Source organism: Drosophila santomea, chromosome X (assembly GCF_016746245.2).
Source record: "Drosophila santomea strain STO CAGO 1482 chromosome X, Prin_Dsan_1.1, whole genome shotgun sequence".
NCBI classification, from domain to species: domain Eukaryota; kingdom Metazoa; phylum Arthropoda; class Insecta; order Diptera; family Drosophilidae; genus Drosophila; species Drosophila santomea.
In genome coordinates this window covers 6,144,319-6,172,168 of record NC_053021.2, presented here as the reverse complement: position 1 = coordinate 6,172,168, position 27,850 = coordinate 6,144,319, and the positions used below count along the sequence as shown (strand labels likewise).

Here is a 27,850-nt window from a genome sequence, read left to right as displayed (position 1 = left end):
TTTCAATTTCCCATTATGAAAACACAATAAACGTAAACATGTTTAAGTTAAAGATTCACTTTTTAATTTCAAGACTCGCATATTCGTTTAAAACTGCCGCCTCTGAACTTAAATATAGTTTAGGATGCTTTCCATTTGGGTTCTGTGTATTAGTCACATCTAGAAAGGTAGTGCCTTAAAATGCTAAATAGTTGGTTTGACTTAAACGTAAATTAGTTCCTAATTGAACTAATCAATTCGAGTTGTTGACGCCTACACGGCAATAAATAAATAACGCTATGCTACAGGGCTTAGTCGAGATGAATTTCGGCCCCCGAGGGATGCGCAAACCGAAATAGTTAAATGAATGGTAAAAAAAAAACTTAACATTAGTAATTCTACTGACTATCTGGCCGGCAGCAACGAGAAAAGTGTTACATTACCAATTACTTATACTAAAGTTTGTATATTTGTAATATTTTTAATCAATCTTTACCTAAAACAAAGCCAAGCAGCATTAGCGTTTAACGACTGAGCTGCTTAGCTGTTTTTTTTTTTGCAATAATTATGTGTGAATGTTTAGACCAAATTAAACGTTCTTCCTAAACAAAATACACTTACTTCACTAGATCTTTTCTCGTTCGCGTTCTAGCGCAAACTTATTTGAGTATATTGAACTGTAGAAACTTCTTTAGATGGCAAATTTCCTAGTTTTAAGCTTAATGATTGGCCAAATTGATTGGTATTTGGAAAACTAAACAGTACCGGGTGCCTGGTTGGTGCCTTAAAGCTAATATTCGAGGGTATCAAGCTGCTCTGCCGGCCTGTTCTACGATTACCTCAATAATACACATCTAGTTGCGGGTCCGTAAGTCTACTTGAAACTGTCTGTCGTTTGGGGAACTACACTGGTAGGCACAATTATTTTGACAAAATGTTCTTTCGTGTTCCTCAGAACTCTTTTATCAGCAGCGTTCAAAGAGTGCGCAAAAGTTCATAAATAGCATATTAATAATAGCATATAAAAAAAAGCAGGAAGAATTTTAGTTCAAGCTGATCAAAGAGAACTGAGGAAAACGAAAGAACATTTTGTCAAAATAATTGTGCCTACCAGTGTACTTTCGCTTGCGGCTTAGGTATATTTCTCCTCCTTCTGCTGCTCCTCTTTGGCGAGCCATCACACCTCAATACTGTTCAGACTGCCCGACGAGATGTTGTCCGTGTGGCTGCCCAGTCGCGTCCTCTTGATCATCGCCCTGCTCGGCATTGGCGATCTCTGGACTCTGGGACTCCCTGGCACGATGGGTATGCCCACCAGGCCACCCGGATGGCCGGGATGGTGGTGCAGATGCTGGTGGTGCGGCGGCAGGTTGTTGTTGTTGTTGTGATGACTCAGGCTAATATTGAGATTGCTGTGGCTATTGTGCACCTGCTGGTTGCCCGAGGTGCGGCGCTGTCGCCGCAGAGATGGGATCCTGGTTGGCGTGGGTGTGCCCTCCTCCAAATAGTAGCCACCTGGCTGGTGACCCCTGACACTGCGCTCCATCATCGACGAGGGTTGGTGCGTGGGTGCCTGCTGGTAGTAGGCCGAGTGTGGAGGCACCGGCGGCGGCTGCTGGTGGTAGTCCAGTCGCTTGTGCATTAAGGTGGGCGTGCCAGGCGGATGGTACGGCTGTGCGTGGTGCATGCCATTCTGGTGCAGGCCCGAGTTGTTCTGTGGAGCATTATGGAACAACAATTAGCAACGACAATTAGCATGGAAACTGGGGGAATCGTTTCTTCATGAGTGAGAATGAATGACAATGTTGACAAAACAATATCGCTTGGGGGTTGGCTTCTCCTGGTTGCGGAGGAGGAAAAGCAATAGCACATGGGAGGTATATGCACAAACTAACAGAAAGGTAATGACCTAAACTGGTATACAGTATTGGTTCTGGTATTGGTATTTTTATAACCCGTGTGCTATTGTTTTTTATCTCAATTGCAGGCTTACTTGGCCAGCGCCGTTGGCTGGTTTTTTTGGCAGCGGAGGTAGCGGCTTGCTGGGCGCCTCCAGCACCGCATTCTGAGCATCCAGCTGCTCCTGGCCTGGTTTCTGGTGGAGATTCAGTTTAATGGTAGCGTCGCAGGCCTCCAAAGTTTCGCACGAGGACGAGGCAACCGCCGGAAGCCCCCTATCGTCTTCGTTTCCGTCCTCATCCTGCTGCTCTTCCGCATTCGGCCGCTCCAGGGCTAGATCCCTGGCAATGCAGTTGCCATTGCCATTTCCATTTCCGTTCGCCAGCGGCGGCAGGAAACGCAGCTCCATCACGTTGCGGTTCTGGAACATTGGACGCTCAATTGGCGGGCGAATCTCGACGAGATTTGGCAGAGTAACCAAGCGAAAGAGACAGAGACAGCGAGAGAGAGGGCAAGCGAGACAGAGATACCACGTTCGAAGGGGTGTTTACAATTTGAATTTGAAATTCAGAATTTCAGGTTGAATTTGAATTTAAATTTGAATTTTGACCAACCAACCAGCGAAAAGTTTTGGATGAAGCTGTGTGAAAATTGGGCTCGAGTTTAGACCCGGAAGTACGTAGTTTACCTTATCGGATGCCGTTTCCTGGGCCAGCGGATTGGGCGTGATGTTCATCCTCGGAATCACTCCGTTGAGGCGCCTCACATCGCCACTCTTGTGGTGACCACCAGCTCCCAGAACGGCGGAGGTAACAAAGTCCGCTTGGATGTGCTCCAATTGCGGTTTGTTCTCATCTATGGATGTAGAGATTTAGTTATATTAGTACGTGGATATCATAAGATGCTGATCCCGCTCCTTTAAGCTGCACTTACCCTCCGGTTGTGCGTTTTCCCGCCTCCTTAGGCATAGACAGACCACCAACGAGGCAATGAGCAGTAGAATGCCTCCGCCGGCGGCTCCTGCGATCACTGGATACACGGAGTTCTGATGCTGGTCCACTGTCTTGTTGGCTGGCACTGGCGTCGACGAAGATGAAGCAGGCTGCTCATGGGCTTCTGAAAAGGCACAACAGTTACAACATATTTCTATGATAGACAATTCCTGGGATGAACTCACTTCTGGTCCTGGCTTGCCGAATAGCACTGAATTCAGAGGCTGCGTCAGAGTTAAACGATTGCAATTTGAACTCATAGGCGGTTCCTGGACGAAGAAGGTCCATTTTGAAGCTCCTGCTCCTTGCGCCATCCACCGTGGCCTTCAAATATTCCGCTGCTGAGTCCGCTGGCCTATAGTAGACATAATACCCGTCTATATCCTCGTTATCTGGCGATGACCAATGGAGCACCAAGGCCGACTCGGAGAGGGTCTCCACCACGCGCAGTTCTGGCACTGGCAGATTCGACTGGGCGGTTCCATTCTGCAGGAAGAACTTGAGCGAGGTGTTGCCCTCCTTGTTGTCGTTGTTGGAGTACACCGCCACGATCCGGAAGCGGTAGTACTTGCCGGCGGTCAGTCCCGTAACGGAGGAGGTGAAGTTCTTGGGCGGATTGCCCATCTCATACTCCCTGTCCCGGTTCCGTGCCCGCCAGTGACCGTTTCCCAGTCCAGGCCCGGATCCGTGGGAGTGGGCGTTTCCGTACGGAATATTGTCGCTGGTCGTCTGCCAGTTTTCTCGCCGATTTTTCCCGTCGCCCAATTTGCGATACTGCACCTTAAAGAAGGTGATCTGGAGTCCAGAGTTTTGTGGCACACTCCAGCGCAGCATTACAGACTCGTCCGACAGCCTGGTGACATTGGGTCGCGATGGCGGCACCATGCTCGCTGTAACAAGCATTTTAGTTACGTTTATTTCACTTAATTACGTTGCTCATGTTTCTATTTGTAATTCTTAGCATTTGAATCTCTGGCGTTGCCAGATCAACGATGGTCGATGTACATTTAAATACGAAATCGATGGTAAGGAGTAAAATTTGATCACTTCATTTCAGAACACTCATGAAAACAAAAATATTGATGCAACAATACATTTTTTATTGTTCAATCAATGTAAATTGTAAAAAAAAAAAAGTAACACAGAAGTTTACTTCCTAAATTGAAAGATGGGTAGACAAAAATAATCGATAATAGATATACGGAGCACTACTTTCAGTAAACATGCTATCGATTAGTATCGAAACCAAGGCATCGATGGCAACTCTCTAAAATCGATATCATCGTGAGTGCTCATCCCAGCTCTAACATTCGAGTGAAAATGTGTGCGTGTAAGAGATTTATTTATTGAGCGGCGACTTTCGGGCGTCCCGTTAATCGGACTAACTATTTTATTTATTTATGTAAGCAAACGCGAGCCGAATTAAGTGCAATATAGAATTAGCGGCTATATGTCAAGTGCAAGGAATACGAAGACGGCGACCAAAAAGACTCACACTGACGCACACACGGGCGCGCGCGCTGCTGCGTCTGTGTGTGTGTGTGCCTGCCACTACTGTGTGTGTATAAGTGTATACAGCTAAGAAGAAGCAAGAACTCATACTCAAGTGAAAAACTCAAAACAAACTCAAATGTCGGCGCAGGGTGAAGGGGGCGGTGCTGGCGGAAGCGGTGGCGGTGGCGCTGGTTCAGATGGCGGCGGCAATGCTGGGCAAAGTTCCACTGGGAGTGGCACAGTGGTGGTGACCAACGGTGGCAACTCGTCCGCCAAAAACCAGCTGCCTCTCACCCCGCGCTTCACCGCCGAGGAAAAGGAGGTCCTGTACTCCCTGTTCCATCTACACGAGGAGGTCATCGACATCAAGCATCGCAAGAAGCAGCGCAACAAGTACTCCGTCCGCGAAACATGGGATAAGATCGTCAAGGACTTCAACTCGCACCCGCATGTGAGCGCCATGCGAAACATCAAGCAGATCCAAAAATTTTGGCTCAACTCTAGGTGCGGAACACAGTGGTTGACACTTAGCTCACACAAATGCCACCGCTCCAAGCTCTAGCAACACACCTATTTCGTATTTTTGTTTGTTTTTAGACTCCGCAAACAGTATCCGTACAGGGATGGCAGCTCCTCAAATCTCAGCTCTGGTAGCGCCAAGATCAGCTCGGTATCCGTGTCCGTCGCATCGGCGGTGCCCCAACAGCAGCAGCAACAGCATCACCAGCAGCACGACAGCGTCAAGGTGGAACCCGAGTACCAGATTAGTCCCGATGCCTCCGAGCACAATCCCCAGGCGGACACATTCGACGAGATCGAGATGGATGCTAACGATGTGAGCGAGATCGACGAGGACCCGATGGAGCAGCAGCAGCAGCAGCAGCAGGAGGCTCAAGCTCAAGCTCAAGCCCAGGCCCAGGCCCAGGCTCAGGCTCAAGTGCAATCCGCCGCCGCCGAAATGCAGAAGATGCAACAGGTGAACGCGGTGGCAGTGGCTGCGGCGGCGGCGGCCAATGCCACCATGATCAACACCCACCAGATAAACGTGGACCAGATCAGTGCTGAGAAACTGACTCTGAATGATCTACTGCACTTTAAGACCGCTCGCCCGCGCGAGGAGATTATATTGCAGATTAAGCACCCATCAGAAGCTACCGGTGAGATTGTAAACCTTTGTTTTAAGATCCCCTTCTTTATAAGCTAAATTGTTCCTTTCCGTTCGTTTAGCCACCCAGATCCATACAATACCCACCCAGGCGCAACAGCATCCAATGGCCACGATCACCGCCGGCGGATACAATCAGCAGATCATTAGCGAAATCAAGCCGCAGCAGATCACTCTGGCCCAATACCAGGCTCAGCAGCAGCAGCAGGCCCAAGCGCAGGCTCAGGCTCAAGCGCAGGCTCAGGCGCAAGCTCAGGCACAGGCCCAGGCTCAGGCACAGGCCCAACAGCTTGCCCAGCAGCAACTGGCTCAACATCAGCAACTGGCCGCCGCCGTCCAAGTGCATCACCAGCAGCAGCAGCAACAACAGGCGGCCGTTGCCGTCCAACAGCAACAACAGGCAGCAGCGGCGGCAGCGGTTAAGATGCAACTAACAGCCGCCACGCCCACGTTCACCTTCAGCGCCCTGCCCACAGTTACGGCTGCCACGACGGTGCCCACGGCGGTTCCAGTGCCCGTAGCCACTGCATCATCGACATCTGGGAACTCAGGGGCGGTCAACACATCAACGGCCTCCTCCGTGAGTATCAACAATACCAGCCTTGGCGGAGGGGGCGGAAACGGAGCCGCCAATTCATCTACTGTCGCTGCGGACAGCTTCGAAGAGCGTATGAACTACTTCAAGATCCGCGAGGCCGAACTGCGCTGCAAAGAGCAGCAGCTGTCCACGGAGGCCAAGCGCATAGAGCTTAACAAGGCGCAGGATGAACTCAAGTACATGAGGGAGGTGCATCGACTTCGAGTCGAGGAGCTCAAGATGAAGATACGCATCCTGCAGAAAGAGGAGGAACAGCTGCGGAAGTGCTCCAATTCATGAGGTCTGGAGGACATTAGCGACGCCGACGGTGACGGTGACGACGATGAGGAGGACGCGGATACCTACTTGGATCGCTTCAACCCTGGGGGCTTTTAGTTCTTTAGTCTTAGGTCTACAACTAGCATCTACTCCTAACCCGAATCCCCCCCAATTCCCCTTTCCACATACATTTTTTTGTTAAGGTTTTTTTTCTAGTTGTCGCGGGGCGGGGGACAACGGTGCGACTTTAGTCCATCGCTGGCCAGGATTACCGACTAAGCCATCACTAATTGTAAATCGCAATCAATCAATTATACAGACACGCAAAATACAGTGGGCGTGGCCAGCTAATCCACGATGTAAACTTAGGCAAGTCTAATGTTACTAAAACCTGTGACCTTTTTCTTATGAAAACCGAATCGAATCGAGCACGGATTTACGAATATATGAGAATATTGAATATTTCAGATGTGCACTCACCTTTAAACTTTCGCCTGCCACTCTTGTTCTTGGAGCCACCAGCTGGAGTTGACGAAGACCCCATTCCAATGTTCGATTCATGGACTGGCCACACGGGAACTCCTCCGAGTGGTTCCTCATCCTCGCCAGTGATTTCCAGGGGATTCACACGCAGAATGTTTCCCTCGCTTGTCTGCAGCGGGTTATGAAAAAAGTTGATTAGAACTGCCTATCTGCTACTCCACTAGCACCACTCCAAGCTTACCTCTCCCAAGATGTTCTTGGCGAAGCACTGAACCACGCCAGCGTGGCGCTTTTGAACTCGCTTCAGCTGCAGACTCCGGTTATCCACCACGGCCTCCGGATCTTTGGTGGCATCCTCCCCGTTTATGAGCCAGTAGATATCGGGTTGGGGATTCCCCGAGGCGGAGCAATCCAGTAGCAAAGGGTTGCTCTCGTTCGTCAGAGTGGCGGCAGGTCCTCTGAGGATTGTGGGGCGCTGCAGAACACTCAACTTGATGGTGTGATCGATGGGTGGTGCAATGCCATTGTCCAGCATGCAGATGTAGGAACCCTGATCCTCGGGCCTCACATCGGTGATTTGCAAGCCGTATGGCAAGATGTTGCTTCTGTTGTTGTAGATTCCAACCACGTTGGGACTACTCCAAATGACTCTGGGTCGCGGGGATCCCACGCCAGGACACTCGAGCACCACCGTTTCTCCCGGACGAGCTGAGTACTCGGTGGGTGGACGTTGCAAAAAGTACGGCGGCGTCCTGTCGGTGTAGTCCACTCTTAATTCGATAGTTTGGGGGAGCCTAAGTTCATCGCCTGTTATGGAGTTCGTGGCCACGCACGAGTAGTTACCCGCATCCTTGGCGGTGACCGTATCCAAAACCAAGGCCCCCGCAGCACCAGCAAGCAGTTCCGATTGTGGTAGCTTCTTTCCGTTCCTGTAGAAGCTCCAAATAGCCGGCGGATTGGATACTACGCTGCCGCAACGTATGAGGAGGCAGTTCTTGGGCGCCACACTCCAGCGTATGGAACTTCTAGCTGCCATGGATCCCTGGCCTCCGTCCAATGCAATCGAGACCAAGGCCAAGCGGGCTGGCGTGGAAGCCAGTGCTCCTGGGCCATACCAAGCCACACACTGGTAGTCTCCTGCCGTTTGGGCACTCACATAGATGCGCAGTCGCCAGGCAAGACCATCGCTGCCGCTGGTCACGTTGTAGCCAGCCGCGGGTCTCAGGTATCGATAGGGTTCCGCGGAATCACTGCGTCTGAATCGCCACTCCAGGCGATCTGGTTTGAGATTCAGCTCGCACTCGAAGACCACCTCATCTCCTTTGGGGGCCACCGCCGATTCGGGAGCCCTCTCAAACAGAACGCCCAAGGTGGTTGCCACGGAGGAATTACTGTCGCTGGCTTGAAGTGTGCAGATGCTAGTGGTCATCAGTAGGATAACCAAAACTAGCCTGAATTCAGCCATCGCAAAGCGGATGCCACTCTGGAATAGACAGACAAGAGTTTCGTAGGGTTAGAAAGATTGTACTTAACTCAGTATTATAACTCTATCACCCCGTTCCCCATCATATACCCATTCCCATATAAAATCTTGAGAGATCGCTGACCATGTGACAGGCGAGGAATGCGACGGAGAGTCTCGGAGTCTTGGACCCTACTGTACCATTCAACCTGCTCCTTTCTCTGCTGCGGCTGCTACTGCTTCAGGTACTGCCCCAACTGCCACAAAAGGGGGCGTGGCAACGGAAGCAGTCGGGCCAGGCAATGTGCCATTTAAACTGGAGCTCCAGCTCCGCGCACCCAAGGACTCGTCGTCCCGGACCCAGATTGTTAATGGCGTGTCATTATTATGAGCTGCACTGCCCTGCTCTGCCCTGTTTCTCTGAACGGGAGGAAAATGAGGAACGGGAACGGAAAGGAGGAGGACGGATGGGGATCCAGAACGGGTTGGTCGAGCGTCTGGCCTGCGACAGTTTGGGGGCCCTCGATTTGAAATTTAAACGATGCCACAACACAAAAGCGCGCGCGGAATTCCAGGAAAACGGCCGCCCTGTCGTTAGGCATCCACCTCGGTCCTGCCCCTGGTTACTCCCCCCAGCTGCCCCCTGCACCCGCGATCCTGTACAGGTTAAAAAAAAAGTGCAATTTTAATGCAGCATTAACATTGACTACATTACTTGAATCATCGTTTTACAGGCAGTGATTTAAGGCCTAGAGAGCACGAGATAGTTTTTGAACTATTTAGTTTGATTTGGGGAATATTCTAAGAGGGCCATAAATGCATTAAATTGGTCACCACACCACATGGAATTTGTTCCCTGTGTAGCAGTCCCTGCAGGGAAACTCCTGATGCACATAAATCGCGAAGCGGCTCCCATTTGATAGTCATTATTGGTCCGAAGGCGCGTGCAGCTGCCGATGTTGCTCTTGTGCTCCTGATGTTGCTGTTGCTGCGGCTGTTGCTGTTGCAGATGCTGCTGCTGCTGCTGGTGGTGGCCACTTGTTAACCGAAGGAGCAAACCGGACTGCCTACACACGAGCAATCCAACAGCAAAACACGGAGTCGCAAACCAGCTCGCCGCTGATTTAAAACATCTGACAACAAAAGTAAAGCGCGAAATTGACGCAGGTTTCTGTGTCTGCCCCTTCAGCAATCCGCATCCACTTGTTGCTGTTGCTGCTTGCTGGTTGCGTGTGTTGGAAATTAATGCGCATTCCTGGCCCAAGAGCAACACAAGCTACAAACGAAAAAAAAAAACCCCCACAATGACTGTAAACTGAAGCAAAGGAAATGAATGGGGAGCGCTGCAAGAATCCATACAAAAGTGGAAAGAGTCAACAAACCAGCACGACGAAGAACGCAAAAGTCTGAGACAGATGCGCTGCATTGGGCCACACAGAAAGAAAAGATGCAATTCGAATGGCTTTCATTCGTCATAAGGAAAGTGAAAGAATAGATTATTTGAGTAATGCTAAATGCATTCAACTACTAGGTGTTTACCCAGCCAGCGTATCTGTATATCTGTACGAGTATAATAGCAGCCACTGTTAACTGTTAACTGTCAACTATTGTGACTTAAATCAGGCATTTTACTTATGTTGCCAGTTCGTAACATGTTGTTTCCATTGTTGTTTGGCTGGCAACATGCCGCTGCTGTGTGTTACCATTACAACTATTACCCACTGCAATCAAACATTGATTGCCTCCATTGACAACATGCAATTTGTGTTGGCCACCAGCCACAGAGCTGCAACTAGCTGCAAGTAGCAATAAACACCTATTAGTTGGCTCTTAATGGGCAACATGTTGCTGCTGTGAAAATTGCAAGTCAAATCACATGTGGCTAACAATTAAGCGATTGTTTTGTGGTCACAAAAAACACTGTGTTCGAACTTCCAACTGACATGGTGCCATAGTAGTGAGTGGGATTATGAAACGGCAGCAACATGCTGCTGGCCGCTACTTGCAACGGGGGCAACTGTTGCTAGACGCTAGTTGCGAGTTGCTAGTTGCTAGTTGCCGCAAGCAGATGTTGCTGCCGTGCATTATTCACCATCCGACCAAATATGGCCAATGATCTTGGATCGCTGTTTATGGTTGTTGCTGCTGTTGATGGGGTTGCTGTTGTTGTTGCAGCTGTTGGCAGCACAATTAATTGGTTGTTTGTTTTCGGGCCAGAAGTTAATTTGATTAGACGCGGACAACGACAGCCTCCTTTTGTTGACTCACTCGACGCATTCTATTCACGGACATCATAAGGCGCGACTAAGAAGGGTTATAAATCAAAGCGGGATGCCAAATTAAAAGGCATTAATTAATGGCAAATAAATACATATGTTGATCGACGTCGTCTTCATCAAAAGAGCGACCACCAGCGATACACTGCGCAAAACGAGCACTATGTGCTCCCTTGCCAATATGATTTATGGCTATCACTCCCCAAAAAGGCCAAGTTCTTCCCCTTCACTAATGGCCAAAAAGCATTTTGCTATACTTAAATGAAATGACAAGCACTTTGGAGACAGTGCCAGTGTTTATATGCTTGTATATTCATACTCGTCTTAATCTAAAGCTGATCTCTTCTGAATCAGCAATGCTGATTAAGTCGTTCGCCTGTCTGCCTAGTTTTGTAATATGGGAAGATTATGATTATGAATTCCATTGGATTTCTCAATGTGTACTATCTTAGTGACTGTCTGTCTGTTTGTTTACCTGCCAGAAATTAGCATAAAACTGTTAGAAAACCCATTCAGCGATGGCCTGGGCGTGGCGCCCGGGGTTTGAGACAATTGAATTGAGTGGCGGAAGAGTGGAGGGTCTTCACATCTGGGGTGGGTCCCAAGTTCCAAGTCTCCAGGTCTCGGTTCTCAGAGCTCGGATCTCAGGCCTAAGACCGTGTTTAAGTTCATTAAATAAGTGCGAGGCGTAACGAAGGAACATCCACGATGGTGGTTTAATTTATCCATATCCATATGAGTGCTGTTGTCATAAGAAATACCCCTTTCCCTCTTCCCATTCCCCCCCTGCTGATCCCCTGCTGCACTTGGCCATTAGCCGCGGCAGTTAACAGCTTGTAAAACACTAACACCTGCTACAAGTTGTCGTTGTTTTGTGGTTGGTTACTGCTACACCGGACCGGGTTCAATAAAACCTGAGAGCCAGTTCATCATCATCATTGCGATCATCAGAAACAGTTGCTGGCAGAAAAGGAGCAATAGAAAAATCACGAACTACAAAACCCCCAATCACAGTGGCAGATGATTAAGGCAAACCCATCACGGGTTATTAAATTCCGCAAGAGAAAATTATGGTCTACTTATTGGAACAGTAGTTTTCGCAGTGTCACCCTTTAAAGTCATCTTCACGTTGCTGAGCTTAATAAATAATTAACGTTGTATTATCTTGGGTGAATTTTAAACTCCACTTTGCTGTCGAAAAGCCGATCATATTATAATTAAGGCTTATTAAAATCACATGTCATGATATTAATTCAATTTGAAGCCTGGCCATTATGTGACGGAAATTTTCTCCAGAACTCCACTGTTCACTGTGCACAGTCTCCACTGTACGCTCACACACACACAGGCGGAAGATATCGGCGAAAATTCTTTAGCAATGGAACCTGTTTTGCCAGCCGGAGAAGAAGCAGCAGCTGAAATCTTTTTTTTTAAGCGCGACCGGAACCGGAGCCCAAAAACAAGATGCCGAGCCACACACACACTCACACACACACCAGTATCCATCCAGACCAGTACACACGCACCCGAAAAGAGAGAGACAACAGGAGCGCTGCGGCGCCCAAAGGGGGGCCTTAAAGAAAGGGCACCTAAGGAGAATGAGTTCGAGTGCGATAAATGCATTTTTGTGCACATTACAGGCGACTATATTACCAGGAATGATTGTATTGTTTAGTAAGTAAATTTTCTCTCAGTGCATAGCCTTTTTTCAGGGCACGGTAAGCGCCAGGGCGGTGGCGTAGAAGGTGAAGAAACTCGCATGTAAACGAGTTCGAAATCTGCATTCCACCGACAGCCAACAGGATTTTCTACTGCGGCTAAATCGAGGATGATCACCATGATCAGCATCATGATGGTCTTCGAGGTCATTATGATCCCCATGAAGGCTTGCCCCACCTGTTGCTCTTGCAATTCTGGCTTGCAATGCAAAGGAATGGTGTGGTATAGAATGGAATGAGTTGGGATGGAATGGAATGGGATGAGTTCAGTTGAGTTGAGATGGTATAGGACGGTATAGACGGAATAGGATGGGGGACAACCCCACAACCCCTTTTCATCCGATGGGTACCATATATATTTTTCAGAAGGTGCGTGGGCTCCCAAAACGAATTGTATGGGCTATGAGCCAGAACCGAAAGTCAGTGAAGTTCAGTTCTGGAGTGGGGGTTATGGCTTTGGCTATATGGGTGCGGAATCGAAGCTGCACGCCCACTAACTAAAGTTTCGAGGACCGGGGCAAAATGGGGATGCGATTATATTTTGTATTCTTCTCTCTAATTGCGTGGGCGCCGCGGTCAGGATTAAGATTAGCAGTAAGTTACCTTTTGTACCCTTTGTCACTAGCTTATGCCTTCGTCTCTTTTCTCGCTTTCTAGCTGTCTCTTTCCAGGCGTCTCTTTGCTGCTTTAGAGCTGCATACTGCAAATAAGAGGGTACAAGTAGAATCAAAACACACATAAATATTGAAAATAGACGACACTTTTAATGAATTTCAAAATAATTGAGGCCTAAAGTGGCACAAAAATGCTTGGCGACAGGCAAATAAATGCGAAGCCTATAAATAACCACAAAACTGGGAGAGTGAATGGGTACAAAAAGAGCTGACACGTGCGCGTGAAGAACACTAGAAGATGTTGGGGTTACTCAGCAACTTTGGAACACATATTGTTTTAAAAGAAATCACATGAACTCAAAAATGCAAGTGAACTAAAGTTAGTTGACTCACTTACACTTGGTGATACCAATATGTAAAACTAGCACATCATTATTATATAGATCCTAGGATACGAAAATGGCCCGAACGATTAGATTAATTCCCGCCGCTGAATACCCATCGTACCTGGGGCTAAGAGGAAAACTCCCCTTTGGTGTTTGCCTGTCCATTTAAAAAGACATAAAACTAAGACTACCGACTGAGAAACGAAAATTCCCAAACGAGCAGATGTCATAAATATCCCGGCAATACAAATTTCCAAGCGAGTGGCTAAAAATTATGCCAAAAAGCACATAAATAATAACGGAAGGGGCGCATGGGGAGGTGTTGGTGAAGTCTTTCGATTTCCATCCAATACTCTTAATAAATTTATGCGATTCTCTCACTTTTCTCTGGAACTTCGCCCACCCACCCACACATTACACACACAGTTGTTGGGCCATAATTTTTCTAGAATTTTTGAAAAGTCGCCAAGTCGAACAGGGCCCCAAAATCAAAAAAAAAAAACGAAAGACAAAAAACTAAAAAGTTAACAACGTAAAAACAAAAAAAAAACGTGAAAGAGAACAATAAAAATAAAACGAGCGCCACCCCAAAAGCGTCTGTTGCATTTGTATTGGTGTATTTGGTGTGTGTGTGGTGTGTTTGGTGTATTGGTGTGTGACAGTTGTCATTTTTCATAAATATTTTCCAATTTTCCCAAAAGCCAAGTGAGAAATTAACGACGAAAACAGACACAAAATAGAGAAATAAACATGGAATGCCATTTGCAGATCCGTAGAATTGAAGAAATAGTACGGCAGGTCTTCTTCAGGTGGTGATCTCCAGATTGATCTCCGGATTGCTTCATAAATAATTTCATAACTTTTATGGCGCTTGTCAGTCATCATGAGGCGATAATGGCAGCAAATAGAATCAAGTTTGAGTCGTGATAAATAAATTTGGCATTTTATGTGTGCCGTGCCGACTAAAGTGAATTTCATGAAATGCTATGAGCTGCTATTAAATTAATAACTTTATCGCTCAATATTAAAAATGAGAACTTAATAAAGGCCAGTCAATTTGAATATTCAAATCAAATTTCGACGCCGAAACAATAGAATCCGTGCCATTTCATTAATGGCCATAATAAACTGGCACTTTTCACTGGGTATTCACTGTGTTTTCATACTCTCGATGTACAGACGCAAATATCATGTTTCGCAGAGGCCAGACAGCAACATGTTGTTGTGGGGCTGTCGCATGTTGCTGATGTTGCTGATGTCGCTGCTGTTGCTGATGTCGCTAATGTCGCTTATGTCGCCTATGTCGCTGCAGCTGATGACTCACTTTCGGCTTTTTGTCGGTCAGCGAATTAGAAATCGTTGCAACTGCTAGCGAATGTAAGTGACAGCAAAGCTTTTTTACTTGACACTGGCGTTTCGAGTATCTCGCAGATGTGCCACTGCTGCCGCAGTGCCTCTTACTTCTGCCATAATTATTGTGCAGTTTCCCGGGCTGCCTTGTATCTTGTCCCTCTCTCCCTTTTCCATCAACAACAACAACAGCTCTTGTTATTATTATTGGCCACGATTAGCCGCCCTGCAGCGAACGACATTTGAGCCAATTTTCCCGCTGCTCGCATTCCGCGGGTGAAAGCCTCGCCATCGCCATCGCCACCGACATCGACATCCACATTCCCATTTAAATTTACGTCCACATGCACACTCACATTTCACGCGCCATTCTGCCAAATGCAAAATGCAAAATGCAGAAAAAGAGACTCATATAAAAATAAGAAACGACAGTCTGCAAGGAAGAGGGCTACGTTTGGGTGGCAAAGAGGCGAATACGAATACCCTTCTCTACTGCGAGCATTATTAAATACCAAGACATACCATTATTTGCATTATATTTTGTTTTCTCGCCCCTTGGCACACTAAAAGTGGGTCAGAAACAGTAATTCCCATGCCTTTTTCTAGGTTTGAAACTTTAACTTTGAATTGGATATTCTCAAACAGGGTACTAGTCTGGCGAGCGGGCTTACAAAGCATGCTTCAAAATTTATGCGTTGCCTGATTTGAGGGGTACGTCCGAGGGGCAGAAATAGCGATTGGAATCTGGGCTGGGGAACTGGGGCTTCAGATGGCTCCAATGGGTGGCTCGAGTCCAGTTTTGAATATCGTTCAATTTGCGATCCCTCCCTCTCGCTCTCTCTCTCTCTCTTTCTCTCTCTCGCTCTCTCCGTCCTGCTCTGTGCGGACGAATTCCTGGTTTTCCATTCCTGCTTTCTGGCTCATGGCAAGTCTTATCCATTTTCGATTGCCCCCAAAGTCCCGCGGTGTCCCTCATTTGCATGCCTATTATAAATTTTTCAAATACTTGTCTTGGGCTGCCCTCGTTGTTTTTTGTTCTTATGGCCCACCATGTTCAGTGATTGCTATCTTTGTCATTGTTGCTTTTGCTGGTGGGGCCCGGCTTTTCGCTGCAATTTATTTGATTTTCATTGCATTAAATTTTGCGCCGTCTCACTCTTTGCTTTTGTTTCCTGGCGGTGCGTTGCCATAATTTGTTGCCTCTTTTTTTAGCTTTGCCTCGATTCTGATCTTGGAATTTCAATTTGCGTTTCGTTTCTTGGCTTTTGCGCAATTCTGTCCGCTGTCCGCTGTCTGCATTCTGGTCTTTTGGTCTTCTGGTTTTCTGGTCTTCTGGTTTTTCACCTAACAAGCCTGTCGAGCCATTTATCATAAACATTCGTCAGCTGTCCCACGCCCCTTGGGGAAATTCCTGCCCCGTCATTAAGATATTTTTGTTTTTGGGCTTTTCCATCTCTATTTTCATGTCGCCCTGCAGCCAGTCCAAAATGCCGGCCTCTGAGGTTACCAAACCAAACGATCTCCTATAGTATTCCCCTTTACACGTACAGAGTGAGAAAAATTCAACCAAAAGCATGTCAACCTCATATGTTATGTATTATATTTATTAAATACTAAGTAGCTTGCATATAAGGTGGCATTTTTGGTCAGTGCATCGCAGTCAGTTTAATATTTCAAGCTTCTGCGACCGCTTTCCAAGCGCTTTTCATCGCAGTTGAGCGTACATGTGGGCGCCCTAATGGTCAACGATTAGATTTCCCCGCTTTTCCACCGCATTCCCAGCCTGCTCACCCCCTTCCACCCAATCGACTAATGGGTCTCTTCTCAAGTCACTTAGGCCTCTCTGCCCACACAGAAGAAAACAACGCTGGCAAATGGCGCAAATTAATATGAAATTCATCAACGGCAAAATATCAACTAATTTGGCAGCAAACAGGAAATGCAAGTCTCTCGTATGTGGGGCAGACGAATGAAAAATTATCTATTTTTTCGCACGACAAAAACGCCCAAACGGCGCACGAAAAAAATGAAAAAATATGAGAAAAATGAAAATTGAAGAAAATAAGGCAAAAGCACAGCAGCACACCTATATAGTAGAGCTTCCCCTCCCTCGTAACTCATGGTAATTTCACTTCACTTCTCATTTTCATTTTGCCACTAGCCGGGTGGCATCCAAACTTTGGCTGCCCCACTTTTTTTTTTTGGCTGCCTCTTGGCTGTGGGGTTTTTTCTGTCGCCTGCTCCTCGCTTTCCCGGGCACAGTGATCGCCAGCTAAAAGGATTTTGGCTCTTGGAGTGCGAAAATAGTAATATTTAGTAAGCTCGCATCAGTTGCATAAAACTATTATCTATCGTAAATAAGAATAGGAACTAAAAACACATAATTTATAAGCTGGGTTGGGCCAACTCAACTCCTCTCGTCAGTTGGGGACGCCTTAATTTGCGTCACAATTTTCGACTCACTTTTTAGTTGGCCTGTTCCTCCTTTTTTTTTGTTCGGGGTAATTCAAAACGCGCGCCAAGTTCTTCGATTACCTGCGGGTTAGACAATGGTCACCACTTCCCATTGTTGGTCCGTTGGTCTTCCCCTCGTGCTCTTGACCCCTCACCTCGCCCAAAGCTCCCTTAATACGTTGATTAATTTTAATTATGCATAAATAGTCGGTGTCAAAAAGAACAAGGAAACAACAATGAAAATCGAGAATAAAATTACCAAAAAAAAAAAAATAAATGTTGAAAATAAAGCATGGCGCATAAAACTTGATACAAGCAATATTGAAATATATTGGGAGTGGCGGGTTTGGGATTCGCTGTAAGGCACGCGATTCGGCAAGAGGCGCAAAAGGGGCGGGGAAAGAAGCCGACCAAGTGTCAAGTGTCAAACTCGGCGACTAGCAGATACCCTCTACTCGCTATTCTCTATTGAATGAATTGTGGAGAAAAGGCACATATGGGAAATCCGGCATGGCGTGCCTGCAACCCAATTACCCGAATCATACCCCTTAAAACTGAAACTGAAACTAAAACTGCAACTGAAGTCTGAATCTGCCCACTCACTCACTTGGAAAAAAGGAAGGAACGTGCATCGGTGTCGGCTTACAATTCCATTCCGTGCATACAAATATGCGGGGATATGCGCGAGGCTTCAGTTTTTGCGCACTTTTCCCTTTGGGCAGACGTCGCAAAATATATTGGCGACTGAAATCTGAAAACTGAAATCTGAACTCCAAGCTTCTCGGGCGGCGATTTCGTCATCGATGGCCAGTCGAAAATTTATGCTGGCAAAATAAGCTTGGAGATCACAACAACTCAATTGGTCTGGCCAAAAAATAAACAAAACGTGCAATCAACGAAAAAAGAGATGCAAATTAATTATGCAATTAAGCACGCGTCATTATTGCTTGTGCTTTTGCTTTGCCACTCTTGCTTTGCTGCTTTTGCTTAGCTGCTTTTTGTCGCATTAATGATCACTTCCAAAAAGTCTTACATTAAATTACCGGGGGGTGGGGGTAAATGGCTCAGTGGTATTTTGGGAGGCAACAAAGTTGGCAAAGTGGTGATATTTTACGAATAATAAAACCCCACTTAATAATAGATGGAAAATGCCAATATGATCAGAATGTTGCGATGTTTCCGCCTTCAAGATGGTATGGTATAGTATATCAACGTGGTGCGCGAGTTGCAATGGCAATAAGAAGTGAAGATTTCCTTTCTGTCTCGAGTTGGTTTCCCATGAAAAATGCAATTGATGCAGAAATTCAGGCACGTAGGCGCAATGGGGCGTGGCAGACAGAAATAACACACGCAGAAAGTGGGAAAGAGAAAGACGAAGGAGGACGAGGTGAACAAAGCGGAACGGAAGAAGAGCAGGGTTACGAAATCGGTGGAAGGGAATGGGGAGCAAGCAAATAGATTCGGATTCTACAATGTTGAATCTACATCACTTCACAATCGCATCACATGTGATACATTGGAGACCGCCCATCTATGGACTCCGCCCACCCAGCCCCAGCAACACCCCCCACCCCCCGCCCACCTGAGGCGGCTCCGCCTTTGTATCGCTCTTTTTTATTGTTGTGCGACCGCTCTTTCAGTTTTATTAGATCATATTATCTATTTTCGGGTACGACAAATTTGTAATTTAGATCAACCGGCAGTGGCAGTGGCGTCGCTCGAGTGGGGACTGTCGCTCTGGCGGTCTGCCTACCGTTATGGGCTTTTAATTAATTGGCATTTTGGCATTTAATTGAAGCAAACGCAGCTTAGCGGTGCGTTAAAGGGGTACGAGTGCTAGAAGAAGGGGTTTTCGGCGATTAATCGGCGGCCTGGAGTGGTCCACTTTTGTGGCCCAACTGCTTGATTGAATGATGGAATGATTAAATGATTGTTGTTGGAACATTGTTGGGCGCTTTTGATTTGACGCACAAGTTCGGGGACGGGCCGTACTCTACTGTACTGTGTGTACTGTACTCTGTACTTTACTGTACTGCACTGCGTGGATCGTTTTTGGGTTAGTTTTCAGCTTCTTCTGTTTGGTTTGCCTTTCACATGAAATGCAATAAACCCCAATTTAATTTTCGTTTTTATTTGTTTCGCCTATTTACTCAAACGGACGGACAGGCATACGGACGTACGTAAGTACGTGTGTGTGTTTTTAGGCCCCCAATCTTCCACTCCCCCCGCCAAGTAAGCCGCGGGGTCCAAGGGATTTCTTATCAGGCCCCGGAATCAATGGACAACAATCTTTTTATCACGTAACAACGAGGAGGCAAAACAAAAATAACTAAGCGTACGGCGGAAAGAAGTATGTATAATTTTAAAGTACAAACTGAAATTCTCACTTTTTGGGGTTGAATGCTCCGGATTTTTTCTTTCATCAGCTTGATTCGCCCATTTTGGGAATAGTACAATGCTGTCCTTTCAGTTATTCAGTTGTTGCTACCCTTTTAGTTTTGTTTATCATTTATTCAATACTGTGTTTTTATTTATTGCTGCCAAACATTGCTGGCACTTGGAACATGACTTTGAGCTCTTCAACTCCCGTCTGTGTTGTTCACCAATTAAATATTGATACAGATAAGCGTGTGCTTTGTTAAGTTATGTTTCTTTGAATATTTTGTATGTGTGGTGCGACTTCTATTAATTGGTCAAATTCGCCTTGAACTTGTTCGATGTCCGGAAATGGGTTTTTATGTGGCTTAAAAGGAATCCCTTCCAGTGTCCATTCGCAAACCCGTTGGACAAAATGTTTCCCCTGCATGAAACGAGGTGATGCCAATGGCAGAAGAGGGAGCAGTGGGGAGAAGTGGGGTACCTGGCCAAAAGTCGGAAACAATTAGCTGGGGAAGGGAGTTCGGGGAAGTGGGGGCTTTGGCAACTTCTGATGCCCAATGATCGCGGTAAGCGATGCCTTGGAATGCAGTTCGGATTTCCAGTGAAACGAGACGGGAAGAAAGAACTCGATGGAGGCAGGGGATTCAAACAGAGACACAATCGATGAAAAGGTTACCCTGGGTCTGGACCCGCACCTCCTTCTCTACCTCCTCCTTCTTCTCCGCCTCATCCTCTTCTGCGGCTTCTTCAACGTTGGTATGCGCTTCAAGGTGAACCAAAGACCAGGGACAAACTACCAAACTCGAAAGAGGGGGAAAAATGACAAACGTGACCGTGGGTCGTCTCTCTATCTCTATCTGTATCTCTGTGCCTCTCGCTCTGTCTGGCCCTTATGCAAATGCGGATGCAGCAGCCACTGTTTGGAGCCCCTTTCTCCTTCTCCCCGCATCTCTGTCTGAACGCCTACCTTTCTTCTCCTGGCCCACGGTTGAACTTCGCTATGGTGAACTGTTGCTTACTCTTGATTCTGAATCCATTGCCAAGACCTCTAGTCGATTGGCATTTGAATGCTGTGTCTGCTTTATAATTCCCATTCGCATTCAGAGTTTCTTAGTCAATGCCCACTGTGTTACATTGTTTGTAATGAAGCAGTTAAGAATGCAGCCTCTATTCTGCCTCTTCCTTTTACCTCTTGTTGCCAGGTAGCTAGTTTATGACCCCCCTCCCCCTGCTTTTCCAGGTTTTCCAACGTGGGCGACAAGACCCCTTTAACCCCCCCATTCCCCTCAGCCGGGTTTTAAACTTTGTGCGGCGTCTGTTTATGAATGAAATCCGTTTGAGCCTCTTCCAAAAACTCTGCTAGCATTTTCCCGATTTCCATGAATGAATGTGCTAGTGTTGCCCTGCGCTTTGTGCAGATGAAGCCGATGGAGCAGCTGGCCGGAATCGTCGTAGTTCAGGGTTCACGGTTCAATGCACATTGCAGATGCCAAATTAGCTCACTCCCCACCACTTCCCACCACACCATCACCCACTTCATCCACATCCACTTCACCCATTTCGTTTCGATTGAGTGAGCAAATTGATCCTCCAATTAGGGAAAATGGGGAGCAGAGAAATGGACATGAACTTCGGGGGAACGACATTATTAGCTCGGAGGCTCCCCCTTTGGAGCGTGTTGTTGTTGGAGCTTCTACTCTCAAAATGGGTGCAAAAGGTTAAGCTCGGGGGGTTAAATGTGTATATCGGTACCGTTATCGTTAGCGGAGTTACTGTTACTGTTACACATTTTGCCAACACATTCGCTCTTTTGCTAATCACTTCTCTAAACCGGTGCAAGACTTTCAAAAAATCAAATCAAATGAAAGAAAAGAAAAGAAAACCGAGAGAAAGACAAGAAAATACCAGGCTGGAGCAATCTCCCTCCCCTCTCCCCCGTCCTCACAAAGCTTGCTTTCTACTCACGCAGCAGCAAACGTAGTACCCTGTGCATTTGATAGGCTGAAGGGTAAGCCGAACTTGATCGAAGGTCTTAAGGCTTAACATAAGTTACATCCCTTTAGTGCCTAGGAACATATGACCCACTATAAGAAATGGACTTTCCCAAGGCCTCTGCTGAGACTTCAATCAACTTATTTTTGGGCAAGGTAGTCAGGTCAGCCCTATAGTTTTAATGGTTATGACCCTGGTTATGACGCTGCCTAAAACTTTTGAATACGCCTATGATCTTCATGAATGATGATGACCCATTATCGACATATTTAACAAGTATCCCCAAGTACTCATTATTCTAAGCACCCGAGGTGGTGGAAAGCTGCCTTCGTAGGTATCAGATGGTTTGCACAGTTCGCATATGGTGTCTCGAGAGCCTTAACTTATTTCCACATCTGGCTTATCATGAACGCTGATCTATGACTTGAGGCTTGGCCTGCGAATGGAGCGCCGATCTTGGATCACAAAACTCGGATCTTGGATCTTGGAACTTGGATCTCGGAATGGAACGCTGGCGTTCGCTGACTTGGCTTCGAACTCATTTTCTAATTGCCCCACGGTGGCCGAGGAATGTCTGTCTATTCATTCGCGGTCTCATACTCTTCATCTTACTGCTCACAGCTCACAGCTCACTGTTCACTGCTCACTCTGGTATGTTTATTTCGTTTCGTTTCGTTTTCCTGTTTCCACGCAGGTTTAATTACCACATGCCAGGGAGCTGCGCGACGTGCAAAGTTCGAATCGGCGATGGAATCTCGGTTTTCAGCATTTGCATGGATCCCCCGAGATCGAGATCGAAAAAGAAACAAAAAAAGAATCAGGGGGTAGCAGTTGAAATACCGATCGTCTGCTATTTTAATTGAGTTCACAAATGCTCTGATCTGAACCCCATTCACAGCTGGCGATCGACCCCTTTTATTCCCCACCTAATGCCGACAACTACATGCTGAGCCATGGCCCCACTAACACCCCTCCCTCCTTGGGCGGCTCCTGACCCTGAGAATAAAGTGCTTAGATGCTTTAATGGCTAGTTAGTCGGAAATCGAAGCAGTTCGATTACTCAATATTTTCACGGCGCTGTTAGTTGTTGGCTGGTGGGAAATGAATACATCATTGTGGCCCCAAGCCTATCCCATCCAAAGACTCCAAACCCTACCCCTTCCCCCTTTCGCTGAAGAGGGCTCTAATTAAAAACTGCTTGAAGCAGGTGTGCGCAGGAAAAAAGGGGAAAGCGTTGCTCTAATCCATCAAACAGTTTTGGCTTCATGGAGTCATACAGGTTCATTGATCAACCGAAAGCGTTCCATGATAGCGATCCAATCGCAAGGTTTTGTAATATATATATAATGTCTATGGAGCAGACTTGAAACGTAACAATTACAATTCAAAAATACCGAAAATTCTCTGTTTGTACGTAAGCATTCTTTCATCTCTTCAGCACATTCACAATTTATTCACCATATTCCCTAATCCGATATTCCTAGATTTTCGTTGTCAGTCGTCCCCTGGCGATCTGAAGTGAACCGTTTAAAATCGGTTTTATAGGCCAGAAAACGACGACGATGATGACGACGACTCATTTCAGCCGATCACCGGCGAAGATATCAACATCCGCACATCCCTCGCAGGTTTTTCTCGGAGCACACTTGCCGGAGTTCCTGAATCACTGGGCACAACGAAGGAACGAAGAATGAGGGGAGGTGGCTACCTACCTGGGCATTGTTACTCTGCGATTCTCTCTACCTGTGTCAATGTCAGACGTCAGACTTCAGACTACAGACTTCAGCGCTAAATTGTCGCTTATTAAATGTCTCTCGTCCCGCCGACGAGCCACTTTATCAAAACTCCTGAGGGCGGAGATACATGAGATAAAGGAGGAAATGGCGGTGGTAGCCGAATTCCACGTAACCGTAGTGTCGTCTGCGGCCCATTGTCGAAAATTATGACTTGTTTTGGGATTGGAGTGCAAATAGCCCACTTCCTGTCTGTCTCAGTTCATCTCAGTCTGTCTCTGTCTGTCTCTGTCTCAGTCTTTCTTCCCAGACCATCACCTCCAACGTTGTTGCCGTTCTCATTGTCACGGAACGCCGATGTCACCGCTGATAAGAAGTGCTCCGCTTGAGGGGGCGGGGCGGGGGAAACATTTGTTTATGCACTACCGTCTTTGTCGCTGTTCAAAGTACGGCGGTTGGTTCTGGATTGCTGGTGATACTGTTCGCCGCCACTAGCTCATTGGATGCAGTCCACAGTCCATATCGTCCATAACTTTTCTAGCCAACTTTCATGTCGCCGTTGTAACTTGTATTTGGTAGGATCTTTCACACAAACATTTATGCTACCAAAGCAGACCAGGTAGCGCACACATTCCTATCAAAACGCATAAGCAGAGCAATTGATGTGGTCAAAATCCCAGCCAGATGTATTTAGTGCGATAAGCAGAAGATCTACGTGCCTGGCACTCACTGACTGCACCTCACTGCATTGAAGACAGCAGTTCGGGATCCGGGATCTGTGATCTGTGATCGGTGATCTGTGGGAGTGGCATCATTCACAAGAACATACATATGTGATCACATTACGTTGGCGGCTTGTAATGCGCTTCCGTTTTGAGCTACCCCCTTCCTTCCCCGCTGCTGCCTGTTTAGGTGGAGCTTCTGGTACTGGTACTGGTACTCTTCATTGCCCTCATTTGTCTTCTTCGGGGCTAATTTACCCAGTGATGCAAAGGCGCCGCATAAAAAGAGCCAAGATGAAGAGGGGCTAAGATGACTCCCAATCCCAATCCGAATCGGAATCCCGGGCCAAATCAGCCTGCAATTACACTTCCGCTGGGGGAGAGCGAAGATCACAAAAAAAGAGGCAGAGAGAAACCATAGCCATAGCCATAGCCATAGCCCCTTTTAGCCCGAACGAAAACCGAAGACTAAAGACCGAAAAAACCTCCCATTCATGCCGTTGCCGTCTCCTCGTCTCAGGCTCATTCACAAGATTCAAAGTCGAGACGAGTGTTCAGCCATTCATTCATTCATTCACGTTGATTGCCACCTTTCTCGATCTTTTTTTGCCTCCTGCCCCACGGCAGCCTCTTGTGCTCCAATGATTAGTCTGTGCTAATGAACAGGCGGCGGCTACCTAGCAAAAAAAAAAAAAGAGGGGGGTGGTGGGGCAAAAGTATCCATGAACACCGCATCCAACACCAACGAATAAAAAATCCCAAAGACACAAAAACACAACAAAACACCGAAAAAAGAGCGAGAAAAAGTGAGACAAAGCTGCAAGAAAGCGGCAAACAAACAGAAATCAAATCCAATTTATGTTTTCAGCATTAATCATAATTTCTTGGGGGCCCATTTTCGGTGTGGCGTGAAATAATTTTTATGCGCCGTTTTTACGGAACCCAAACCCAAACCCACCAAATCCGTTTCGGCATCCCAATCCCAATCGAAAACGAAATCGGAATCCCAAAGGGGAAAAGGTGTCAATGTCTAATTTTGTGGCGAATGCACTGGGAGCATTCTGTTCTCCTCATTATGTGAGAGATGCTGTGAGGTTGGTTGCATGTTCCATGTTGAATGCTGAATGTTGAATGTGGGATGGATGTGTGGATGGAAACTGGATCAGTGGATCAGCACTAATGGGGTGTGAGAATCGATCGCGATCGTTTTGGCCATGAAATTCGAGCGCAGAGAATGCGAAATTGGGCCTGAGATCATTGCAACTATGCGTATGAGTAATAAGTGATGAGTAATTAGTAAAACTCTTCATTTGCGGAATAGAAATAATCCAATCCTCTGCCGCTGAGTCGCTTGCCTGTTGGTGGGCTGTTCGATGGGATTTGGATGATTGCAAGATCAAGATTTTTTACTGCCCAATCCAATTATACCGTTTTATGCTAAGCCATTTTCCATTGATTCATTACAGCCCGATTCCCCCGTGAAAAGGACCTGGCTAGATCTGACTAGACTTGGCCAGGTGTCGGATCGGTAGCTCGCCAGACTCGTCTGTTGGACTGGACCCCACATCGAATAGATAGATGCCTGCTTTTTTTTTATTTGAGAGGCGGGGGTTTCGTTTGCTGAGCCACTTGAAAATCAATTTTTTGAAATTTATTTTCCATTTATCGCTTTATTTATTTTCTACCTTCTTTCAGTGTGGCCCTGTCGCTTTGCCGGGTCTATCTGGTTATGCGATTAGAGTTGCAGCAGCCAAGGAGCCCAGGAAGATGACGACGTGGATGGTATAAGATTGGGACTGGAACTGGGAATGGGAACGATGACGGCGATGATGGTGATGATGCTGCACGGCGTGTTTATTTTTGTTTGGACCGAGAGACCTTTTTGTTTGTCTGCATTTTCGACGATGAACAAGACGGAGCAAAGGAACTGTGTCTCAATGGGCCACAATCGAAAGTAATAATGAAATCCCATCAACAACGAGACAAAGGCTCTCTGACCATTCCCATTCTCTGTGGCCTTCCCTTCCCTTCCCTTGCCTTCTTTGGCCTTAACATCCCTTTTTTGGCCTGCAGAATGAGACGACGACACTTGGCTTGATTTTTATTGTTGGGCTTTTCCCCCGGCCCTTTGATTTATTGTTAGCGGGAACGGACGGGCAGGAAAATGGGAACGGGAATGGGAATGCTCTGCAGTTTCAGGTTTTGGCATTGGTATTGGCTTTGCTTTTGGTTTGGTTTTGGTATTGGTTTTGGCCAAGTGTCCGGTTCCCTGAATGCATCTATGTACGAGTATCTCTCTTCTCCCAGATGATCTTGTTCTGCGACCAGCTGCCTGTTGCATTCCGCTCGCTCGCCTCTTGCCAATGGCAACCGAAATGTGCGTGCTCAAGCTACAGGTGGACTTGGCTAAGACGCACTTCTTAGCAAAACGTAACTCTAAACAGCAACTGGTGGTTACGTGGTGTTCATGCAACCAAAAGACTTCTTATAATTCAGAGCAGTTAAGAGGACAATAGACCATGGATAGATGGATAGTAAGAATAGTTCGGCATAAGGATTGCAATGTTACAGAGAGCCCACTGTAGTTGTGCAACCTCTCCCCTCCCCCGACCCACCTAACTTGGGATTCTATTCTGGTGCACGGCACATAGACAGTTCATTAATGTTATCAGTGAGCAAAAAGGGGAATGAATGAAGGATGGTCTTGGGACCCCTGCCACCTCAGATGACAGGTTTGGTTATGCACTTTTCTGGTTTATGTACGCGCGCTTGATTTGATGTGCAACACTTGTTGTTATTTTGTGATTTTGTTATTTTCTTACTTTGTTGGGGGGGCCCGCTGACACATAAGAGTAACGGCAATTGGCCATTGGCCATCGCCTGTTGGCCAAAAAAGGACATGGCCGCATGGCCATCGCGAAAAACTTGTCAACTGGAATCGATCGATATGGCAGTGGTAATTCCGGGGTGGGGGGTTTCTCTGATTTACCGACATTTACGAACTGCACTGACCAGATGAACTACTTTCGAGCCATTGGCCATTGGCCATTGCCCATTTACCGTTGAAAAACTCACCTGTGTTGGCTGGTGAACCTCAAAGGGCAGCTAAAGCTAAAGCTAAATCCTCTATCCAAATCCACAAACGCAAAACTCCGCCACTTGTCGCACGCTAAACGAACGGTAAATATTTTGATTAGATTTTGATCACTGGACGCGAGGCATTCTTGCGATTTTCCCATCACACAAGAAGCAAGCAGTAAAAGAACAATAAGAGCCGAGAGGAAAGGCAGTCCAAATAACAGAAAACCCATTAAAATGTTATGGCATTTTCAAAGCCTTTCGAACGCACACACACACACTCGGGAATACGGCGATTGGCATCGGCTTAAAGTGAATTGAATTCCGTGGCTCTTATGTAGGACACTCGATATCTAGAGGGGAAGGGGATATGGAGATCACTTCTCGACGGACATTCGGCAAGTGTTGATGCTGCGCCAGGGCATAATTTACAGTTATTAGGTGTTTCCTACGCGACGCCGCTGCCTTTTTAGCCGGTTGCCGTTATAAAAATAAAAACAAACTTGGCACACGCACTTTTCTTGCTCTTGCTCTTTCTCTCGCTCTCACTCATTCTTTGCACTTCCTAATTTTTGAATGCACTTGGAAGGGCAGCCAAACGGCACTCACAGGGATTTAAAACAACCAAAAAAAAAGGTAAACAAATAACGGTTATTAGCACGACGCGGGCGCCGGGAGCTCAAAATATATCTCCGTTATATTTTCTCGCAGCCACAGCACTCTTTCTCCGCACACACGTCTTGCTTGCTCGGCGGCGCGAAGCGAAGTGAGCTGAACTGCCGTGGCGAAGGCGAAGGCAACGGCGAGAAAGCCGACTG

General features: G+C 46.8%; 2 protein-coding genes across 5 annotated transcripts; one reads left to right on the top strand and one right to left on the bottom strand.

The window, feature by feature from the left end:
• Window positions 1–41: 41 nt before the first annotated feature.
• LOC120455338 (interference hedgehog) lies at window positions 42–27,783 on the bottom strand. Of its 4 annotated transcripts, none has more exons than XM_039641418.2 (10): window positions 27,549–27,783; window positions 27,030–27,123; window positions 12,928–13,024; window positions 7,110–8,351; window positions 6,866–7,037; window positions 3,056–3,760; window positions 2,812–2,994; window positions 2,567–2,733; window positions 1,973–2,299; window positions 42–1,693 (listed from the first exon to the last, which is right to left on the bottom strand). In XM_039641418.2, the coding sequence occupies exons 4-10, from the start codon at window positions 8,331–8,333 to the stop codon at window positions 1,157–1,159; spliced, it is 3,315 nt and encodes a 1,104-aa protein (XP_039497352.1). In that variant the 5' UTR covers window positions 8,334–8,351; window positions 12,928–13,024; window positions 27,030–27,123; window positions 27,549–27,783; the 3' UTR covers window positions 42–1,156. The 4 variants fall into 4 exon arrangements, with proteins under 4 accessions (XP_039497352.1, XP_039497351.1, XP_039497354.1 ...); XM_039641417.2 differs by having other exon boundaries at window positions 27,642–27,783; XM_039641420.2 differs by lacking the exon at window positions 1,973–2,299 and having other exon boundaries at window positions 27,642–27,783.
• LOC120455339 (regulatory protein zeste) lies at window positions 4,159–6,753 on the top strand. The gene is made up of 3 exons (XM_039641421.2): window positions 4,159–4,868; window positions 4,962–5,521; window positions 5,592–6,753. Exons 1-3 carry the CDS (start codon window positions 4,501–4,503, stop codon window positions 6,404–6,406), a joined length of 1,743 nt encoding a protein of 580 aa, XP_039497355.1. The 5' UTR covers window positions 4,159–4,500; the 3' UTR covers window positions 6,407–6,753.
• Window positions 27,784–27,850: the final 67 nt, after the last annotated feature.